At 37.6% G+C, this 20,464-nt stretch overlaps 1 protein-coding gene across 3 annotated transcripts; it reads left to right on the top strand.

Annotated features, from left to right (window-relative positions):
* The first annotated feature begins 13,557 nt into the window (after positions 1 to 13,557).
* On the top strand, positions 13,558 to 20,199 carry LOC113356257 (histone-lysine N-methyltransferase ASHR1-like). 3 transcript variants are annotated; one of them, XM_026599347.1, is made up of 14 exons: positions 13,558 to 13,761; positions 13,959 to 14,101; positions 15,509 to 15,643; positions 16,116 to 16,170; positions 16,259 to 16,377; positions 16,501 to 16,589; positions 16,679 to 16,760; positions 16,850 to 16,951; positions 17,061 to 17,151; positions 17,299 to 17,418; positions 18,328 to 18,434; positions 18,705 to 18,774; positions 18,907 to 18,970; positions 19,728 to 20,199. In XM_026599347.1, the coding sequence occupies exons 1-14, from the start codon at positions 13,662 to 13,664 to the stop codon at positions 19,873 to 19,875; spliced, it is 1,425 nt and encodes a 474-aa protein (XP_026455132.1). In that variant the 5' UTR covers positions 13,558 to 13,661; the 3' UTR covers positions 19,876 to 20,199. The 3 variants fall into 3 exon arrangements, 2 of the variants coding, with proteins under 2 accessions (XP_026455132.1, XP_026455133.1); XM_026599348.1 differs by lacking the exon at positions 18,328 to 18,434 and adding an exon at positions 17,587 to 17,652 and having other exon boundaries at positions 19,728 to 20,023; XR_003362908.1 differs by lacking the exons at positions 18,907 to 18,970; positions 19,728 to 20,199 and adding an exon at positions 17,587 to 17,652 and having other exon boundaries at positions 18,282 to 18,434.
* Positions 20,200 to 20,464: the final 265 nt, after the last annotated feature.

Here is a 20,464-nt window from a genome sequence, read left to right as displayed (position 1 = left end):
ACAAATACATATGGTTTTCGGATCATTATGTAAGGGGGAGTAGTTTCCATGTGAGATGGAGTATTGACTAAGGGGGAGTGATACATATCACCGTAGTATTGTTGTTGAAGTTGTGATACAATTGAACTTTGACGTTGTGTAATGATACTATGACACTGTATAACAATGATTGAGAACTCTTGTTTTCTCGTTGTTATAGCTACGGATTTTCAACAATGATGATGCTGAACTTACAACCTTTGGGATCATTGGAGTACTTGGAAGTGACGAAGATTTCAAGTAATGTTGAAGATTAGACATGTGGAATAGGAGCTATAAAAGTTTATTTATTTATTTTTTGTATTCCATATGTATTGATAGTTTTGTCACTAAAATTGACAAAGGGGGAGATTGTTAAAGCATTGCTCGGTCGAACTCGCATGCGTTGCTATCTCAAGCATGTTTGTCAATGTTAGTGATCAAAACTATAAGTCTTGATTTCTAGTCTACTATAGCTAAGGTCTCGGACTAGGATAAAAAGTGTAGTTGAGCTCAAGAACTCCATGGCAATCATCATACAAGACGAAGGACTACTCAAGGAACCGGTGGATCTTCATCGACTAAAAGGTATGTGGAGACTTGAACTTATCTATCACTCAAAAGTCTATTTATCTCCTATCTTGAGACAAAAGTCATTTATCTATATAGACTTAGATTATACACATTTACTATTTCGAGCCGAGTTTATCTCGCCTATCTATTTCTCGAAATATGTGTTAGTAAGCTTTCGCTTTAGCCAAGTTCATCTTTACCTAGTGACGAAAGTCATGACAAGTTTCAATCACTTTGAAAATTGCTTACTTTGACGAAAAATAGTTTGTGAATAACAACTATAGAATATCAACGTCCTCTAAGAATGTTGCAATGATTGAAATGAGAGTTTAGATTATATAACCATTGGAGGATATAAGCATTGTTGTGGAAACACATATATGTATAAGTCCTTATCCCTTGAACCGAAGTTTGCGAACTTTGTTGATCAAGAGAACCGGAATGGTGGCATGAGCCAAGTCCGCGAACTGGCGGAAGTTCTCGACCTGAGAAATTCTGCTGGAGTTTGTGAACTCCATCCGGGAACTTAAGTCCGTGAACCCAGTCCGCGAACTTGAGTAGGTTATATCTAAAAACGATGTTTGTGAACTTATTCTTATATAAACTAAGGAATGCAAATTGCAAACCGTGGCTATATAGTTCATGAACCGATTCGAGTGAATCAAATCGTTTTTGCTTCAATTGTGTCTTGTGTAGTTACATAAGATTTCCTTGCAATTGAACAACTATATAACTAGTTCATTTGAGTCACTTGAAATAGTTATGGTGAAAAAGAATATGGTTGATATGAAAGTGATCATATGGATAACCATTTGGTTGACTATTGTTGAACCAACAAGTTTGGGTACGGTTACACAAGCCTAGAAACGTGCATTTCATTTGTGTGTAACAAGCTAGTTTTCGATCTAACGGTTGAAAGATATTAGCTCGAATCTAATCAGGTTTTCATCTAACGGTGAATATTGAATGCTTTGTTACCAAGCTAACATTGATTGCAAACCCTGATTTGAAAGACTATATAAGGGAGAACTCTAGCAACTGGGAAACCTAATACCCACACCTTCTGTGTGATACTAGTTGTGCTAAGATAGAGTCGATTCTCTTTTAACGTTTGGTTTCTTCTTCTAAACCAGGTTAACGACTTAAAGACTTCATTGGGATTGTGAAGCCAGACCGATACTACTTTCTTGTAGTTGTGTGATATGATCTTGCTGTTTCTATCGTACGAGTACAATTGTAATAATTGGCTTGATATTGATACCTCCGATAGGAAAGATATAAAAGAAATCACAAACACTTCGTCTCATCGTTTGTGATTCCGCAATATCTTTTTTCGCTGCGTCGATTAAGATTATTGTGAGGTGATTGATAATACTAGGTTGTTCTTCGGGAATATAAGTCCGGTTTATGAATTGGTTCCTGTTCACCTTGATTTATCAAAAGACGGAACAAAAATCGTAGGTATATTCGTGGGAGACGGAATTATCTATTACCGTAGACTTTTCTGTGTGATACAGATTTGTTAATTAAAGTCTTCGACTTTGGGTCGTAGCAACTCTTAGTTGTGGGTGAGATCATCTAAGGGAATCAAGTATGTAGCATCCTGCTGGGATCAGAGACGTAGGAGCATAACTGTACCTTGGATCAGTGTGAGATTGATTGGGGTTCAACTACAGTCCATACCGAAGTTAATTTGGAGTAGGCTAGTGTCTGTAGCGGCTTAATACAGTGTGTGTTCAAACTGGACTTTGTCCCGGGGTTTTTCTGCATTTGCAGTTTCCTCGTTAACAAAATTCTGGTGTCTGTGTTATTTCTTTTCCGCATTATATTTTTTTATATAATTGAAATATCACAGGTTGTGCGTTGTTCAATCAATTAGAATATCCGACCTTTTGGTTGTTGATTTAAATTGATTGACACTTGGATATTGGTGCCATCCAAGTTATCTCTCTAGTATTTGATAAAGACTCGCAGATTTCTATTTGCTTGAGTATATATCAAATCGAGAGATTGAGATATAAACTCTTTGATATACTTTTTATCTAGATTGAGTCTGACTGTCTAGTTTATTCTCTAGAAAGTATATTGGAGTTTGTCCATACAGATTGCTAAGCGAAATATTGGGTGTGGTTGTTGTATCCCCACTTTTTCAGGTGATAGTGGTATTAGGATAGAGGATTAGCCAATCACCAGTTACTAGACCTCTATCTAATCTTTGTTCAGTAAGGGCATGACCCCTTCTATAGTTAGACCAAGTGAAAGAGCATCCAGTAAAGCCAATATCAACCAAATCTAGCTCAAGAATCTTTTTGTTAAATTGATAAGCTTCATTAGTATCCATAGGATGAGTACTGAATTTTTCAGTGTCATGAAGGATAAAATTGAAGTCACCAATTACCATCCAAGGCAGAGTGTTAGTAACTGCGGTTTTATCTATCATTTTCCAAGAGTTGAGTTTTGAAGATGTGTCATAAGGGCTACCATAGTAGCCTGTGAAAAGCCAAAGGGGATGTTGACAGGCCTGATAATTGCATTGATGTGGTTCAAGGAAAAATCCCCAATTAATGTCTAAGGTAATGTTACTATTCCAAATCAATGCTAAACCACCAGCAGTGCCACTTGCTCCTCTTGGATTCACAGACCAGTAGTTGTTGACTCCAATATCATGCGTAGTTTTCTTAAATTTATCAAGCTTTTGTTTGGTTTCAGAGAAAAATATGATATCAGGATTCAACTTATTAATCATATCATTAAGATAACTTATAGCATCTCTAGTTCCCAGTCCTTGGCAGTTCTATGCCAAAGTGGTAAAGAACTGCCAGAAATATGATATATTTGGATACTTGGAAGTTAGTTTTCTAGTGATATGGTCATAATGGATGTATAGAACAATGTGAGTGATGTAGTAATTCTTATAGTAACTTGTACAAAAATAAAGAGAGATAGGAAACTTTACCATATTTCCAGAGGATGAGTTTTCCATGATACCATTAGCCATTGGGGAAGGAGTATTTCCTATCTACTCACAGGAATCTTCTGGCAAGTCTTGGAATCTCTTGAGAGTGGCTTGCTCCAAACAGTTAGGAAGTTGGTTGCCTTCATTGCATAAAGGTTTCTTTCTCTTTGGGTCATAGTTTGGGGTGTTCTGGGTATTATCACTTAAATTCTCAAAGCTATGAGCTTTTTTCTTAGCTTTCCAAGATGTTTTCTTCTTCTTAGCTGAATCAACATCCATGTTTGCTTTTATTTGGGCCAGAGTGGGAAGATCATTGAATATGAATTTCTTTGGAGCAGGGAAAGCAGGGAAAATGTGTTCAGCAACAAAAATATCAGTAGTAGCAGCTTCAGGATTATCACTAGCCTCAGAATTCTTGTTTGGATGAGCTCTGGCAGCAGATTTCATTTTTTGAAGTTTTTTTCTTGTAAGTACCTTCAAGTTTTTTTTCCAGATCTAATCTTCTGTTTTTAAATTGGCATGCCAGGACATCAGGGTGGGGGGAGGGAAGATTGTCAGTGGGTGATGGATGAGCACCAAAAGTGATTGGGCTGTTAGATGTTGATGCAATATTAGCTATAGCCTTTTCAAGCTCCAATCTCTTAGCAGCCTTCGTTTTTGCTGCAAATTCAGCAGAAACATCAGCATCAGAATAAGGCCTGTAAATGACATCTTTACCAGCTTGGACAATTTTTTGTTGATGGGTTCTTGATGGAGGTTCTGGCTGGGGTATTGGGAGGGAGTGAGGTATGTGGTGGTTTTGGTTTGGTGGAGTAGGACAAGGTGGACTAGGGTGATCAAGAATTCTACGAAAATTGCAGAATTTAATTCCATTGAGAGCATATGCACATTCCAACCAATGAGAAAGAGTAGGTGTTTCATATGCTTCAATCCCAAATTTGAGAGATTTGGTAACATTGATTGTGAATTTTACCTCCAGGTTTTTTCAAATCTGTCTCTTCCATAAGGTTTCTTTGCATCTTGGTAGACTCCAATTGGTTTAACTATGTTCCTGATGTCAGGAATGATATGTCTTGGAATTCTCTTGATAAGGAGCCATATAATGACTTTTGAGAATTGTTCTTCATCAATTAGATCAGGGCCATTTGCAGGAACACCCACTAAGACCATAAGTTTCTCAAAAACTCTTCTAGTGCCACCTTTTCTCAAGGTTGAGTAGTCGTCTTCATGAGTGGTTATGAGGATATAGTAATTTCTTCTCCTGTTCCAAACATCCACTTCAATTCTGCTTTGCATTTCCCAGTTAGCATTGATGAAGTTACTAACTCTGGATGTTTGAAAGCAGATGTTGCTGCAGAGCTTGCCAATAAAGCACCCATTCCAATCTTGAGGTTGTTTGGTTCTGATATTATCAGTATTGATGAAGACCTTTTGAAAAACACCTCAGTGCTACATTTTATGCCCATATTTATATTAGTTAGGACTCGGTATCTTGGCTAACGACATTATTTTAGTGCTTTTGTAGAAAGTACAACTGAATTTGGCTCACCCGGAGGATTAAGGGCTAAAGTGAAAGCTAAACGCAGTTTGCAACTAGATGGACCAATAGTTGTTGGCCACCACAGAAGAACCTTGTATGTGGATAGCCTGGTATTTCTTTGTATTAGCAACACTCGAGGCTAGAACCATTTTGTGCATTATGGAAAACAAAAATGTGCATTGTGGAAAAAAAAAGTTATCTTCACTTATTCAAATGAGAACTGGGAGACATGGTTGCTTGTGCACCACATTTTGTTGGTCAATTTCAATCTGAAATATGGAGAGAGTAACTGCGCGAGATGGGTTCATCACCTCTTCCAACATCAGCAGCATCAGGTTCATGCAGATGGAGTTCCGTTCTTCTTATGTTAACTGTCGACCAGCAACATCATTGCTTGAGGTGCTGTTGGTTTCAAGATCTATGAAGTGGACTCGTTAGCTGAATATATAATTGCATGGTAGTGGTGTTTTCTAGTATCTGCAATGGGTTAGACCTAAACTTGGGTAAAGAAGACTTGTTACAGTGATGCAACTGAAGACGAGAATTAGTTGGTCAAGACACAGATGGTGGTGTCGGTCATGTGATCGCAAACTGCATGCACTTTTGATCTAACCGAACTTCACGTAATATAAGAGTATATAAGTTTACAAAGTTCGGTTCTTTCGCAAACTTGAACCTAACAGCTAACCAACCGAACTCTGAGTTCGGTTTCTGCGATAAAATTGTGAAGTTACCGAACTTAACAAACAAAGAAAAATGTGAAGTTCCAGCATCTATTGGCTAAGTTCGGTTACTTTGTAGTTTTAAAAGTTTTTGCGAACAAACCGAACTCTATTGGCTAAGTTCGGTTATTTTGGAACTCAACATAGTGGCCAAAACAACACAGTTTGGTTAGACTGGATTTGTTTTTTTTCGGTTCTAAGGGTGGAGTTCGGTTACTTTGTAGTTTTAAATTTTTTTGCGAAACAACCGAACAGAGAGTTCGGTGACTTAGTTTTAAATCCAATAGAACCGAATTGTTCTTCGTGTTCTTCATTTTCAAGAAGTTCGGTTAGTAAACTAGGGTTTTTTGGAAAATCGGCCTAACCGAACATGGCTCTGTAACTCCTATTAAAACCCTATTTTGATGATTTTTATTCGATTGAAGCAATCAAAATCAAATTAAAGTGAAGGGTTTGTTGGAACATACCTTTGTAGTGGTCCCATGGCAGAATCAGGTTGCGGCTGGCGTCTTTTATACTCGATAAAATTATTATGTAACCGAAATTAATTGTGATTGCATTGATGTTGTTACATTTCTTAAATAGGCGGTGGCGGTGGTGGTGGGAGGAGGTCGGTGGTTGGTGGTGGTGATAATCAGAGGTGGTGGTGGTAATCGGCGGTGGTGGGCGGTGGTGGTGTTGGTGGTAATCGGTGGTTGGTGGTGGTGGTGGTGGTAATCGGCGGTGGTGGTGGGAGGAGGTGGTGGTTATATATATATATATGTGGTTATTAGGTTGGTTTTAAATTAAATTAGGTTAAGGGTAGGTTAGTCATTTCAACGTTTTAGGACACCTCTTATCACTATAGGGAAGGTGGCCTAATAAAACCATGGTCCCCTCAAAAAAACCATGGACCCTAAAAAACATTCGAAAAAAAGAAGAGGAGGCGGTTCACGGAAGGGTTTTCTCTGTTAGTGACAAACAGAGAAGGAGAGTAAAACGTCGGCTGCGGAGGTGTTTTTAGAGCACAAGAACAAGAGACGACGAACACGATATCGGTTTAATCTTTCCTCTTTTGTTATTATTTTTGATGGGTTTTGAGAAACCCATAATTATGTTTGGATAGATTTTTGTAATTAGGTTTTATGATTGAAGCCACTTTGGATATTAGGCTATTTTGATTTGAATAATTTTGAGCGAATACCATTATGATTTGAGTAGATTACTTCCATAATTTTATTTATTGATTAATCGAAATATGGGTTGTTGCTTTACCGGTTTTGTATAACCTTTGTGCATAATTGTTAGGATAACAAATATATTTGTCTACTTATTTGATATTCCATGCTGGGTTAAACCTTTTGATGCGGTATACTTAGAATAGCCAGGTATAATTTGTGAACCTATAATTAGTTTCGTATAACTTTCTCGCTAATGCAATTTGATGGTGCATGCTTCGGTTTAGTCTTTTGATGTGCCATGCTTAGGGCGTCCCAGTGATATTTGCGACTCTAATACTTATAATAGGTGATGTCGATAGAACAAACGATACATAAATATTCATGGATTATGTTTCATTTTAGTAATTGAATAGAAATAGTGGTGGATATCTTAAAACCCTGGTTACCGTCCTTCCCGTTGGATTCATTTTATTAGTTTAATTTATTTTCTTTGTTTTTTCAATTCTAAAAATATCAAAAACATCTTTTATTGGTTAGTCGATTAGAGTATTTCCACCGCTCCTTGTGGGTTCGACCCGTACTTGCCTCTGTCTCCTGTTAGACACCGTGCAATTACGGTTATTATTTATATAGGAAATCCCGAAAGCCTATCAATTTTTGGCGCCGCTGCCGGGTAGCGGCTGCAGAATATTGTAATTAGTATTTTTGATTTGTAAATATTTTGGTTTTTATTTATTCTATTATTTTTGTATAGTTTTTTAATTTTATTTTTAGTTCCATTTGACTTGTTTTTTTTTTTTTTAGAATTTTGTTTCAGGTACCTTTTTGAGGATGATGACTCTTTCTCAGGAGATGTCACCTAAATGACACTGGCAGAATATAAGCGTAGAAATTCTAATTATCAGGCAACCTCACCTGAGATGACGCTTGGTGAATATATGCATAAGAAACGGTATGGAGTTTTTGCTCCACATATGGTATGTGAAGAATCACCTAATATGATATATGAGAAGTATTACAAACACACACCACCTAGTTTGGAACAAAGATTGAGAATTTTGGAATGCCAAAAATTATATGCTGATGATGATCAGTCTTGTAGTGACTCTTTGTCCCAAACAGAACATTTACATGAACCTGTGGATGATTGTGTGGATGATTCGACTAATTCCATAGATAAATCTATCTCACAAGATCATTCACCCGACTTACAAGTTGTTTCTAGACCCCTAGACTTCCTAAAGTTACCTAATTTAGGGTTAGAATTGTGTGCTTCTAAGGTTTTGTTGGATTACTTTGCATCTAAATACCCAGAGGATTTGCATATTCCAAAAATCATGCATGAACCAATTGATTCTCCAGTCTCAATAGCATCCACATATTATGTTCTTCACGCACTTCCTTGTGCTGTAAAAACTTGGTTTAGGGGTAATTCTCGGTCTTTGATAGTTTCAACATCTCCGCGTTTTCATGACATAAGTGTGAAGCTGTCGTTTGTAAATATTGTATTTTGGGTTGATCCCCAAGTTTTCAGGTTGTTAATTTATGGTGATCCTTTTTGTACATTCCAGTAGGTATATCTATTTTCTTGCTTTATTTTTATTTGTTTATTTTTGCATTTTATGAATCTCACATCTTAATTTCTACGTTGGATGACTCAATTACATTGAGGACAATGTAATGTTTAAGTGTGGGGGAGTGGTTAACCTTTTTGATTTTTTTTCTTAGGTTTTCGCTTTCGTTATTTAAAAAAATGCATATAATTATGACCGGCTGTTTAGCGGGTCTTAAAAAAATAAAAATAAAATTGCATGATGTGATCAGCTGTTTAGCGGGTCTTTATGTCTAGCTGTTTAGCAGACATATCTATCTACTGTTTGGTGGATCCGTCTAGCTGTTTAACAAACATCTTTATACCACTGTTTAGTGGTTTCGTCTAGATGTATAGCAGATGATCTGTCTCGCTGTTTAGCAGACATCTCTCCATATCCAGCTGTTTAGCGGATCTATTTTCTTTGTTTTGCTCGAGGAATAGCAAAATATAAGTGTGGGGGTGTTGATAAGCACCTCAGTGCTACATTTTATGCCCACATTTATATTAGCTAGGGCTCGGTATCTTGGCTAACGACATTATTTTAGTGCTTTTGTAGAAAGTACAAATGAATTTGGCTCACCTGGAGGATTAAGGGCTAAAGTGAAAGCTAAACGGTGTTTGCAACTAGATGGACCAATAATTGTTGGTCACCGCAGAAGAACCTTGTATGTGGATAGCCTGGTATTGCTTTGTATCAGCAGCACTCGAGGCTAGAACCATTTTGTGCATTATGGAAAACAAAAATTATCTTCGCTTATTCAAACGGCCCGACCCACTGATGACTAATGAGAAATGGGAGACATGGTTGCTTGTGCACCACATTTTGTTGGTGGAGTCCAATCTGAAATATGGAGAGAGTAACTGTGCGAGATGGGGTTCATCACCTCTTCCAACATCAACAGCATCAGGTTCATGCAGATGGAGTTCCGTTCTTCTTATTTTAACTGTCGACCAGCAGCATCATTGCTTGAGGTGTTGTTGGTTTCGATATCTATGAAGTGGAATCGTTAGCTGAATATATAATTGCATGGTAGTGGTGTTTTCTAGTATCTGCAATGGATCAGACCTAAACTTGGCTTCTTCCTCAAACACCAATCCTAACTTCATTGACAAACTAGTCCATAAAATGAACTCTGTTAATTTTAATTTAACTACCTTTGGAAATAGGTCCTCAGGTATGTTTAGAGCAGAGTTCATTTTATGGACTAGTTTGTCAATGGAGTTAGGATTGGTGTTTGAGGAAGAAGCCATAGGAATGAGTAGATGATACAATAGAAAGAAGAAAAGAAGAGGGTTTTGTTCACTGGTGGGAATGTAGGTAATGTTTATGGTGTCAATATGGGAGTTGAAGTGGCAGGCTTTAATTTGAATTTTTTTCACGGGTGCATGCTGAGTTTGGTCATGCATAGAATGAGAATCTAAAATTTGGAGGTTTGTAGTCAAATAATAGAAGGGACTGGTTTGTTTGTATTTGTGCATGTAGCTATCTCCAATAGCTTTGTTACAAAGGTCTTGATCGTCGCTGGCTAATGGTACCTTGGATAACAACCTGGCATAAGATTCCAAATAAAGAGTTGTGTTGTTAGTAGCATTGTAATGAAATGAGAGAGTAGCCAGAGGTACCCGATTGCAAAGTTGGAGAGTCTTGTCATTATCAGAGACCGAGTGGGAGTATACGCATTGATCAGGTCCAAAATTTGATTTGGGCTTGTTTCTCAGCTTTAAGGGCTCCATTGGATATATGTTCTGAATTCTAGCCCAACAAGATTTCCATTCAGCATTTGTCAGCCTGCGAGTCAGATGAGTGAGGTTTGGGGTTGTGTAGTGAGAGTAGAGCATGTAAAGTTCTCAGATGTGTTGTGTGTCCGCCGATCACTGGTGCCAAGTGTGGTAGAGTCTAGCGGTTCACCCCCACCTGTCAAAAAGACTAACTGTTTAAATGATGGATTAAAGCATGTGGGAAACATTTTCCCGCAGTATAAGCTATGAAGACCTATTTGCTGGAGATTTGAAATGACAGGCAAGGAGGCGGAAGGGATTAGAGAGAGGGGTTGCGATTTTTGGGAAGCGTTTTCATTAATTGGTGAAACGACCGAAGGACCCAAAATGAGAACTTTTATAAGAGCTCATGTTCAGTAGCCGGTGAAAAAACCAATTGTTCCGTCTCTTCGATTTTTTCCTTCAAGCAAATTTTCTCGTCGCAATTTGTTCTTCTTCCTCCATGGCTGATAAGCAACAGAAGATCGATCGTAAGGGAAAACAGAAGTTGGTTGAAGTGGATAACGAGCCTCGGATTCACTGGTACCCTTATAATCATGATATGAGTCGTCTGCCATATGGTATTGCCTTTCCACAAGGGTGTGAATCTCATAAATTCAGAGAGAATTTTGAGCGGTATTTGAAGGATATGCAACATAATTTGGAGGTGAATCTCGAAAAATGCATGCAGCAGGATGGGCCTCCTGGGATTATGCATGAATTGTTGCTCGATTCTCCAGTTGATCGTTTGATTCAATTCTTCAATCAGCCCCAAACCATCTCAGATTAATCAAGATATCAGTAATCCGTTTCTCAGGCCCGATGTTGATGTTGAGCATGGAGGTTGTAGGATGCCTGGAGCTGTGCATATTGGTGAAAATATGACTCCTGAGACTAGTGCTACTGAAGCTGTTGATGGTGAAGTTCCAATTCCAACTGTGAAACCAAAACGTGCTGGATCTGACAATGATGATTGGGTATTGTATGCCTATCATCCAAAGTATGGGCCTTTTGAAGTGCATGAGGGAGTTGCCTTCATTGCTGATCGGTTTCTTGTCTCTGGATTGAGTCGGATTGGGTTTCAGTCTATCACTCTCCCTGCAGCAGAAAGGTTTATGGTTCGGCAATTGGATGCACGACCTTGGCGGGTTGATGAGCCGATGCATTATCCTATAATGGATGCTCTTTGCCCGGATACTGGAAGGATATGACGAGCAATTTTCGCCGGAAACATCCATCCCACTGCCAGTCCAGGGGGCCGATCCAGCTCAGCCAATGAACACTTCCAGCAATGGAGCAAAAGATCCTGAGGAACCAGTGCAAGTTGATCAGGAGATGAATGTTGATGAGCAGCAACCACCACCGTCTGTGATTCGAACTCCAAGACCAACCGGGCGAATGACTCGGAGTCAAACTCGCAACGTTAGCCAGGGGACTCGGAGCAGAACTCAGCATTTGAAATAGCAGGTAAAGGTAATTGTCATTCCTCTTTCCCACCTTCAATCTCTTGAGAGGGTGAGTTTTTTTTGGAATTTAAGTTGTGATGGAGAACAAATTGGGATACTCTTTTATGTTGTTGGTTAATTTTCTGATGAATACTTTTGGTATTTTGAATACATTTATGTCTCTGGTTAATTGTTATGTGTTATGGGTGTTGATTGTTTATTAAGCTTTGTTGGTTGAGAATGAATGTGTAATGTTGGGTTTTCTATGATTTAATCCTGAAATGTCTTGATTAGCAGTTTTGATAGCTAGTTTGTGATAGTTTGATTCTTCCAATAGAAGAATAAGCTTCAAGATGACATGCAATTTTTCAAGATAGTGCTTATAATTGGTTTCATAACCTTTGTTGATATATAAATTGATTTGGTTTCTTAGGATAAAATTCATAGGTTGGCTAGTACAGAGTGTCAAATTTATGAGCAGAGATTTCATCTATTAGGTAATGAGGGATAACATTGATAGCATTGAGATTTAAAGGTTCCTTGATGGTATGAGGATTTTCCTTGAGTTTGACAGATTTTGGGGTACTTGGGATATTTGTGATTGGGGTGACAGAGCTAATAGAGGTGATTGTAGTGATTGTGTTAGATGTGATTGTAGTAAACATTGTAGTAACCGTTGTGATTTCTGGGGTACCTGTTGTGGTGCCTGTGATTCTAGAGCTACTGATGATGAAAAACTGATTGTAAGCCATTGGAAACAAGAGCCCGGAGTTTAGGTACTGATTGTAATGTTGTTATTCATAGAACAAGAGGGGGAAACGAAAGAAGGAGAGTTTTCGGTTGAAATCCGGGAGAAAACCAGAGAGATTTCCGGTCAAATAAGACCGTTGGGCCATAAGAGGACAAACCAAAAGTTAGAAATAGCCGGAGAAGAAGAAGTTCAGGTGATGTGAGAATTGTAGATTGTACGACTCATTCTCTCTCTTATGGCTAGAAGATAGAAAACAAGAGCATGGAGTTTGTGTGTGTGTGTGATGTCACATTGGAGTATTGAGCCAGTACATCATTGGGCTCACTCTATGTGAGTGTAGTTGTAATTTTTTTTTTCTCTTAAACAAAGAAAATATCATATATTATACAGAAAGATTTCTTACGTCATTGTTTATGTAAGGAATTAACATAACAGGTGGATGAAACCACCATTCCCCATATAAATTGTACTTACGGGCTGCCTTAGCTATTGCATCTGCAGCTTTATTACAAGCTCTATTCATGTACTTGTAATTTGTTTAAGAACAATTCTACGCTCCCGACCAATTTTTTCTGGGATTTTATCCTTAGAGAAGATCTAATAACCGAAGGATAGCTCTTCTAAGAGCAAGTCTTATGGTGGAATCCAACCTATTCCAAGTGTGGAAAAACCATGGAATGTCAAGTCTAATGGCTTCCAAGTTGGGGTTTTCCACAGAAAATCCAAGCAAGGTTCCACCGTTTCGTGGAAGGATTCGTGGAATCCATCTGAACGCCAATAAGAATAGCGTTTTTTTTTGTCCGTAGATTTAGGATGAGTTGTTGAAATCTAACGGATGAGAAAAAAACGCTATTCTTAATAGCGTTTTTTTAGCGCTATTAAGAATAACGTTTTCACTATTCCACCACTACACTTGCACTTCCATCCACGGTTCCAAATGCAGAGGTGGCGTGGAAGATGGAACTCTCCCACAATAAGAATTGCTCTAACATTGGCATAAACACTTGATAAACTGGATCCCACCCAACTCTTCTCTCACTTGGGATTTCGTTCAAATAAGCGGTTTGCAAGGACCGAACATTTTAACATTATTGTTAGTCGGACCAAAACATACCAGCTCTCTTTTTGATTTCGATTCTTTCACATGGAGGATTTACAAAGAACCCTTGCACCTACAGGATTAAGCGTCTCCACCACACCAGAGAAAGGTCGATGTCTCATTTCTACCAGAAACTTCTCGCCAGGTCTCTATCTCCCTCTCTTGTTAACACTATAGTTCTTTATAAGCTTAGTTTCATTTCAAAACCTTGCTAAAACCCTAGGTTAAAAACAAATCGGACTAAAATTTTGGTGGAAATTGCGAATCTAATACAAATTGGATACATTAAGAACTGTTAATTTCATTCTTTTGTATACTAACAATAAAGCATCCTCACTGCAGGAGAAGTGATTATAACTCAGGAGCCATATGTTTGTGTTCCGAATAACTCATCGGAATCCAAATGTGATGGATGTTTTAAATCTGTTAATCTTAAGAAATGCTCAGCATGTCAAGTTCCTTGGTACTGTGGGAGCACATGTCAGGTAATAAATGCTGACTGTCAAAATCATATTTGTTTCGAGGGCATGGAAAATTATTTTCCTTTTCTTGTGTTGCATTTGCAATTTTTCGCTTAGATTTGATGCTTGGCATTTGCTAAAAATCGAAATGACAAACTTGTGTTCCTTTCTTATCATTTCAAATCACATGTTATTGTCTATCTCCGACTTTCATTAGGAGAACCCTTAAAGTTCTTTTTAATTTTTTTGGTTCTTTAAAATTTTAGATAGTTCAGTTTGGTAACAACTTTCTATCATATGATCCACGGGGTTTCAGAATATAAGACTCTGTTACTATTACATATTTTTCGATTCAAGCCACTAAGGTAGATCATGTGATCTAACTAGAACAGTAGGGGAACAAGAAGAATAACAGAACATGAACAATTTGTTCAGTAGGAAAGTAAATTCATTTCTCTAACGATAGACCTTCACAAGGTGTTTAACTGTTTGCTACCCTAGGTGTTGTATCTCTCTCTTTTTTCTTCCCGAACTCTTCTTCTAGTATTCTCTTAATCTATACCTACTAACTCACACCCTATTTATAGATTCAAACTCCTTGTTTACTAGTTGTCTAAGAAATAGAATTTTCTGGGATTATTTCAGGAAATAAAACTTCTAGGTTTTTTCTCTCTATGAATAGAATTCTAAACCCAATTACTTGAAGGGTAACTGTATGGAAACCTGGATATAGGGTCTTTTGATGCGAACTGTACCTAAAAATGGGTCATCCTGTCTCACACCAACCCAACAGTATCAATAACCCCAGAAGCATTCATGCACCTCTTAGTTGTCAATTACCAAATCTACTCGGTCAGGCTCTCTATGCATATCTTCCTAAGATCGCAATAGCCTCCAAAACAGTGAACAATTGCCTTACTATTCCTTAAGGTACCAAAGCACTGAGTTGCTTCGAGTTGAAGTTTTTGAGGGAGGATGTATGAATTGATGAAACCCCAGTCACTACGTACATGATGGGTTTGTTGGGAAATTGGTCCGGCTTGGTGATTGGTAGTGCGGAATTCATATGCAGAATCATTCAGTCAGGCATGCTAGCCTGAAATTTACTCTACTTGGATGTCATGGAAATATTAAGTAAAAACTAAAGCTAGTAACTAGGTCATTTGTTATGTGTTTGGGCCTTAAGCATCGAAGTCTTTTGTCACTTAGCATCTGCATTCGTAGAATCATAAGTTTTAAGTTTTAGCGTATTGGTGCTGCCTACTGTTTCAACACTTCGGTCAGGTGTCGGTATTGGGGCTATATACTATACAAATATAATTGTATTAAGGCATGAAACTGCATCATTATTTCGAAACTGCATTTTTTTATGAAATCCTCAGTTTGAAACTTCTTATCCTATCTTCTTGTGTCTATTGTTATTCCTTTCAGAAATCAGAGTGGAAGCTGCATCGAATTGAATGCCAAGCCCTTGCCCGACTTAGTAAAGAAAGACGAAAATCACTCACACCTTCTTTACGACTGATGGTTAGGCTGTACTTGAAGCGAAAATTGCAGAATGAGCGGGTGAATAACCTGAACCTCCTCTTGCATTTTCAATGTTTTGATTTTGATGACGCTGCCCTTCCCAGCTTTTCCTACCTACCATATGGAGATAGTTAGATTGTAGTAGAATTGTTCCTTCAGCGATACGATTCTCTTATTTAGTTTATGGAATCATTTGCAATCATCTCATGCCATCACCACACTGTAGTGTCTTCAATCTTCTTTTCACCGCTCTTAGTTTAGCTTTCCACCGTCTTAAATTTGTTTTGGGAATCAATATCGTACTTAGACTGATTGGTAAATTAAATATCGAGTGGACCATGTCTTTCCCGAGATTAACCAAGAAACACGCTTACAAATGGGTCCCAGTGATTACTTAGAGATATAGCGTAGCTTTCAGGACATGAAGGTGTTGGTGATTTGAACACAGCATGTCAATACCTCATCTTTTGTCCTTAATGCTTAGTTGCTTACTTGTTTGTAATGCTTTCAGGTTTTCCAAACTACTGCTACAGATAATTACAACTTGGTGGAGGCATTAGTGGATCGTATCCTTACTCATTTTCTTCCGAGTACTATGTTATTCCTAGAAAATTCAGATCGTACAGGTTATCTTTGATGATTGTTTTCTTCTAGATATGTCTGATATTGGTGAGAAACAACTGGTGCTGTACGCACAGATGGCGAACCTTGTCAACTTGATTCTTGAGTGGCCAAATAGCAACATAAAAGAAATTGCACAGAACTTTTCTAAGGTTTTCCTCCTGCTGTCTCACTAAATATTTTTTCTATTAACCTCAAACTAGGATATATATACATGTACTAGAAAGGTCGATATTCTATTAAAACCGTATCTGATCCCCTCAAACCTGATGCAGCTTGCATGCAATGCCCATACAATATGTGACAGTGAACTGAGACCTCTAGGAACTGGATTGTATCCTGTAATTTCCATAATTAACCACAGGTAATTAACCTTCCCCACCCTACCTGGAACATGTTTCTGTTTCATATACTAGTATACCATTGGATTACCTAAATTTTTGTGGAGCTTAGCTGCTCACCGAATGCAGTTTTGGTATTCGAGGGACGGCGGGCTGTAGTACGTGCTGTGGAACTTATACCCCAAGGTACAGAGGTAAGAAGCGCCTTCACTCTTTTTGCTAATGTTTTCCATAACATGTTTTGTTCATCAAGTATTTACTAATCTGGTTCCATGTATACAAGGTGTTCATAACTTACGTAGAAACTGCTGAAAGCACTGCAGCACGGCAAAAAGCACTAAAGGAACAATACTTTTTCACATGCTCCTGCCCCTGCTGCAAAAAAGTATGTGCTATTTGACTGTATATACAAACACCATTTATACTTTATAGCACCATGTTATCTCTTGGATTTTGATGGCTGTGATTTAACGTATACATCTGTTTTGGTGAAGGGCGTCTATCTGGAAGTGCAGGAAAGTGCAATTTTAGAAGGTTATAGATGCAAGGCTGATAAATGCAATGGTTTCTTGCTTCGTGATTCTGGTATGCTTTAAAAAGGAAAGCTAATGACATGCCTCTTATGTGAATTAATATTCCTGTTCTTCTTCTACACCAAATTTTAAATGATTAAACATCAACTTCACCTATTTTACCAATTAATATAGCATTTGAAGTGTCCAATTTGTGCAGATGATAAAGGATTTGTATGTCAAACATGTGGACTCGTTAGGAGCAAGGAAGAGATTTTAAAGATCTCAACTGATGTAAAACAAATGGAGGACCAAGCTTCACAGTTTCTATCCTCTGGAAGTATCCTTCGCCTGTACTTTTGTTTGAAGTAGCATATCCTCTGTACAGAAATATTAATTATCACATCATTCCATTTTCAACCCCTATTCAGCTACTCCCTCTTAATTAAAGCGACAGAATTCCACATCTTGCTTAATCATCGAGTTAGTGTACAATTTTTTGTTGCAGATGCTCATCCTAATGGGAGCCACATTGTTCCGAGGTCATTTTTTGGAGCAGATGCTCCATCACCATGTAGGTTATCCTCAGATCGACACATTGTATGACTTGTTACGCATTTAAATTTAGTTCAGAATTCAATTTCTTTGAAATTACTATAATTGGGCGTAGAAATCTTAATAATTTTTTTTTAAAAATTTGGTGAACTTGGTTTGGAGAGCATCCTCAAAAAAAGAAAAAAAAAAAGCTTTTGGATCTTGTCAAGGTAGATATTGCAGCCAACAGTATAATTGCTAACCTGATTCTAAATTAACGATCGATGTACTTATCAAACCAGAGCAGAAATGTCTTTGAAATGAGTTTGTCGATCTGTGTGTTGGTAAAAAAAATTATTTGAACTCTCACTAGACGTTAAAATACGGGAGGATCTATTAGAATGTGTTAGTCATGAGTGGCAACCATTGGTCACTCATACTAATAGCAGCACAATTGAAAAGGAAACTGCAACATAGAGTTTCTACTAGAAAAAGGGAATCACTAGAAACTAGGTAATAGAGATTGGTGCGAAGCGAAGTCTCATGAAGTGCTAACCAAAGACGGCTTCTAGAAATGAATGTGACTAACATGAGTCTTTCAACCAAATAGGAAACAGGGTAGCTTGCAGTTGCATCCAGTTATATGATTATTTTTTTCTGTATTTCCAGCACGTAATGTTCAGGCTACATTGTTAATAACCTTGACAGAAGTTAGATTATCTGGAAGCCACTATAGTATACAGAAACATTGAGCAACTCCAGTTGAGACTGTGTCATCCATTTTCTATCAATTTGATGAGAACCAGAGAAAGTCTTTTGAAGGTACCAATTTCGACATATCTAAACTTCATGTTACCATATTAGTTTCTGTATGGAGATTGTAACAGTCTCGCAGTGTTTAGGATTACTTGTAAGTTTTTGGTTACATGAACATGACTTTCTTTGTCTCATTTCCTTAAATTGCAGTTTTGGCTAACCATAATTTAATAAGTTAGGTTAAGACTATATGCTTAGTTAAACTACCATTGCATTATTATTCAGATAAAGATGGGATAAGTCAATCATTTCTTTATGCATCTTTCATCACTTTAGATATTGATGGAGCTGGAAGATTGGAGAGGAGCCTTAACATATTGCAGATACATCATTCCAGCTTATCAAAGTATGTTGACATCTAACTGTATCTTTTCAGTTTGTTATATCTACCTCTTACACTCTTCTCCTTATCTTTATTCTTCTTCTGTCTCATTATTATTACTTTTATTTTATCTATATTGTATATGCGCCCCTGCAGGAGTGTATCCAGAAATTCATCCATTGGTTGGATTGCAGTATTACACCTGCGGAAAGCTTGCATGGTAAGAGTCTGTTCATTTTGCGAATTTTCTCCATTCGTGTTAACTTCTCTAGCAATTAAAGCAAGAAAGATTATACCAACTTTCAAGCCATTAGCTGAGTATAAAGGTGAAAGCTTAAGTTCTATGTAATATCTCCTTAGCGATGAGGTCAATCGTGCAAATTAGCAAAATTAGGTTGCCAATTGCCGTCCAATGTGAGTGATAGGATGTGAAGGTAACTATATTTCAGAAAAAGTGCATTTCCCCTGTTGTTGAAGACAACTAAAGGGAAACTTTCTATGAAACACATGTGGCTTGTTTGTATTTCACGTACCTCTCCTGTTCTCATTTATGGGCTTACGAATGTGTGTTATGTAGTTCCTGAGATAAGTCGTATAGAACGGTACTGTTGCTATTTACTTATCTGAGCTACTTAATTGTTTTGGTCAATAGCATCTGAATATGTTGGAAGACTTTAATTCAATGTTAGTTTTGTTAACCATAATAAATTTGTGCTTAATCCTCAAAGAGTGGGTTGGTGGTGGTGGGTGGCAACTGGTACAGTTTCTAGGGTCTGAGCTCACCATGTTGTCGTATATTAAACTTATATACTGTTGGTGAATTTACCATGTTGTGCATCGGCAGACACCTTTTACAATTCGAACAAGAATTCAGATACCATTTTTTATTTTTATTTTACTAATCAAAGAAATATTGTCAAAATATAGCTGTTACTACTTGGGAAACATTTTGAGGTACGTTTTTGAAATACAAACAGGTTCCTTGGAGATACTGAGGATGCTATCAAGTCTCTTACCAAAGCTGTTTATGTACTCCAAACTACTCATGGAACAAATACAACATTCATGAGAGACCTCCTAGTCAGGTTGGATGAAGCGCGGGCAGAAGCTGCTCACAAGCTTTAAGCTGGAAGAAATTAGTGTTTTTTGTGCCTGTAAACAAGGGGGTGGGGAAAATGTAACTCTAGAAAGTAGTTTTTGTAATATACTTTTTGTATATAATCCGTGTTGAGCCGTCTAGGCTATTGCCTAGAGGCTCACATTGTTAGGGCCCAAAATTTTATGTTTTCTTACAACTTACACTTTTTAGTCCTCTTATTATATGGTGGTTGATAGTTGTAATTGAGTACAGGGTACTGCTTTCAATCCTACTTGGTCACATACTTTTGTACACTTCATAACATTAGAATTCACTGTATAATTCACTGTATTAAGCGATTCTTTTCAAAATAATTTTGATATCCTCTCTTTAAGTAAATCCTTCAAAATTTGATGAATATTATTATGCCACTAGAAGATCTTTGTTGACTTGTGCCTGCCGTCTGATTTGCTAGTGCATCCGTCGCCTAGTTGGCCTCTCCATAAATGTGGTGGTGTGTGTAGATCACAATAGGGATCTGATTTTGTTGATCATATCTATTTTCAACGATTTTCATCTTGCATATTTTTAGATATATTTATTTGAATTCTATAGTTGTTGGATGATGAACTTGCA

This window comes from Papaver somniferum, chromosome 3, assembly GCF_003573695.1.
Source record: "Papaver somniferum cultivar HN1 chromosome 3, ASM357369v1, whole genome shotgun sequence".
NCBI lineage: Eukaryota > Viridiplantae > Streptophyta > Magnoliopsida > Ranunculales > Papaveraceae > Papaver > Papaver somniferum.
Note: the sequence above shows the minus strand (reverse complement) of the source record. Positions and strands in the feature narration are given on the sequence as shown.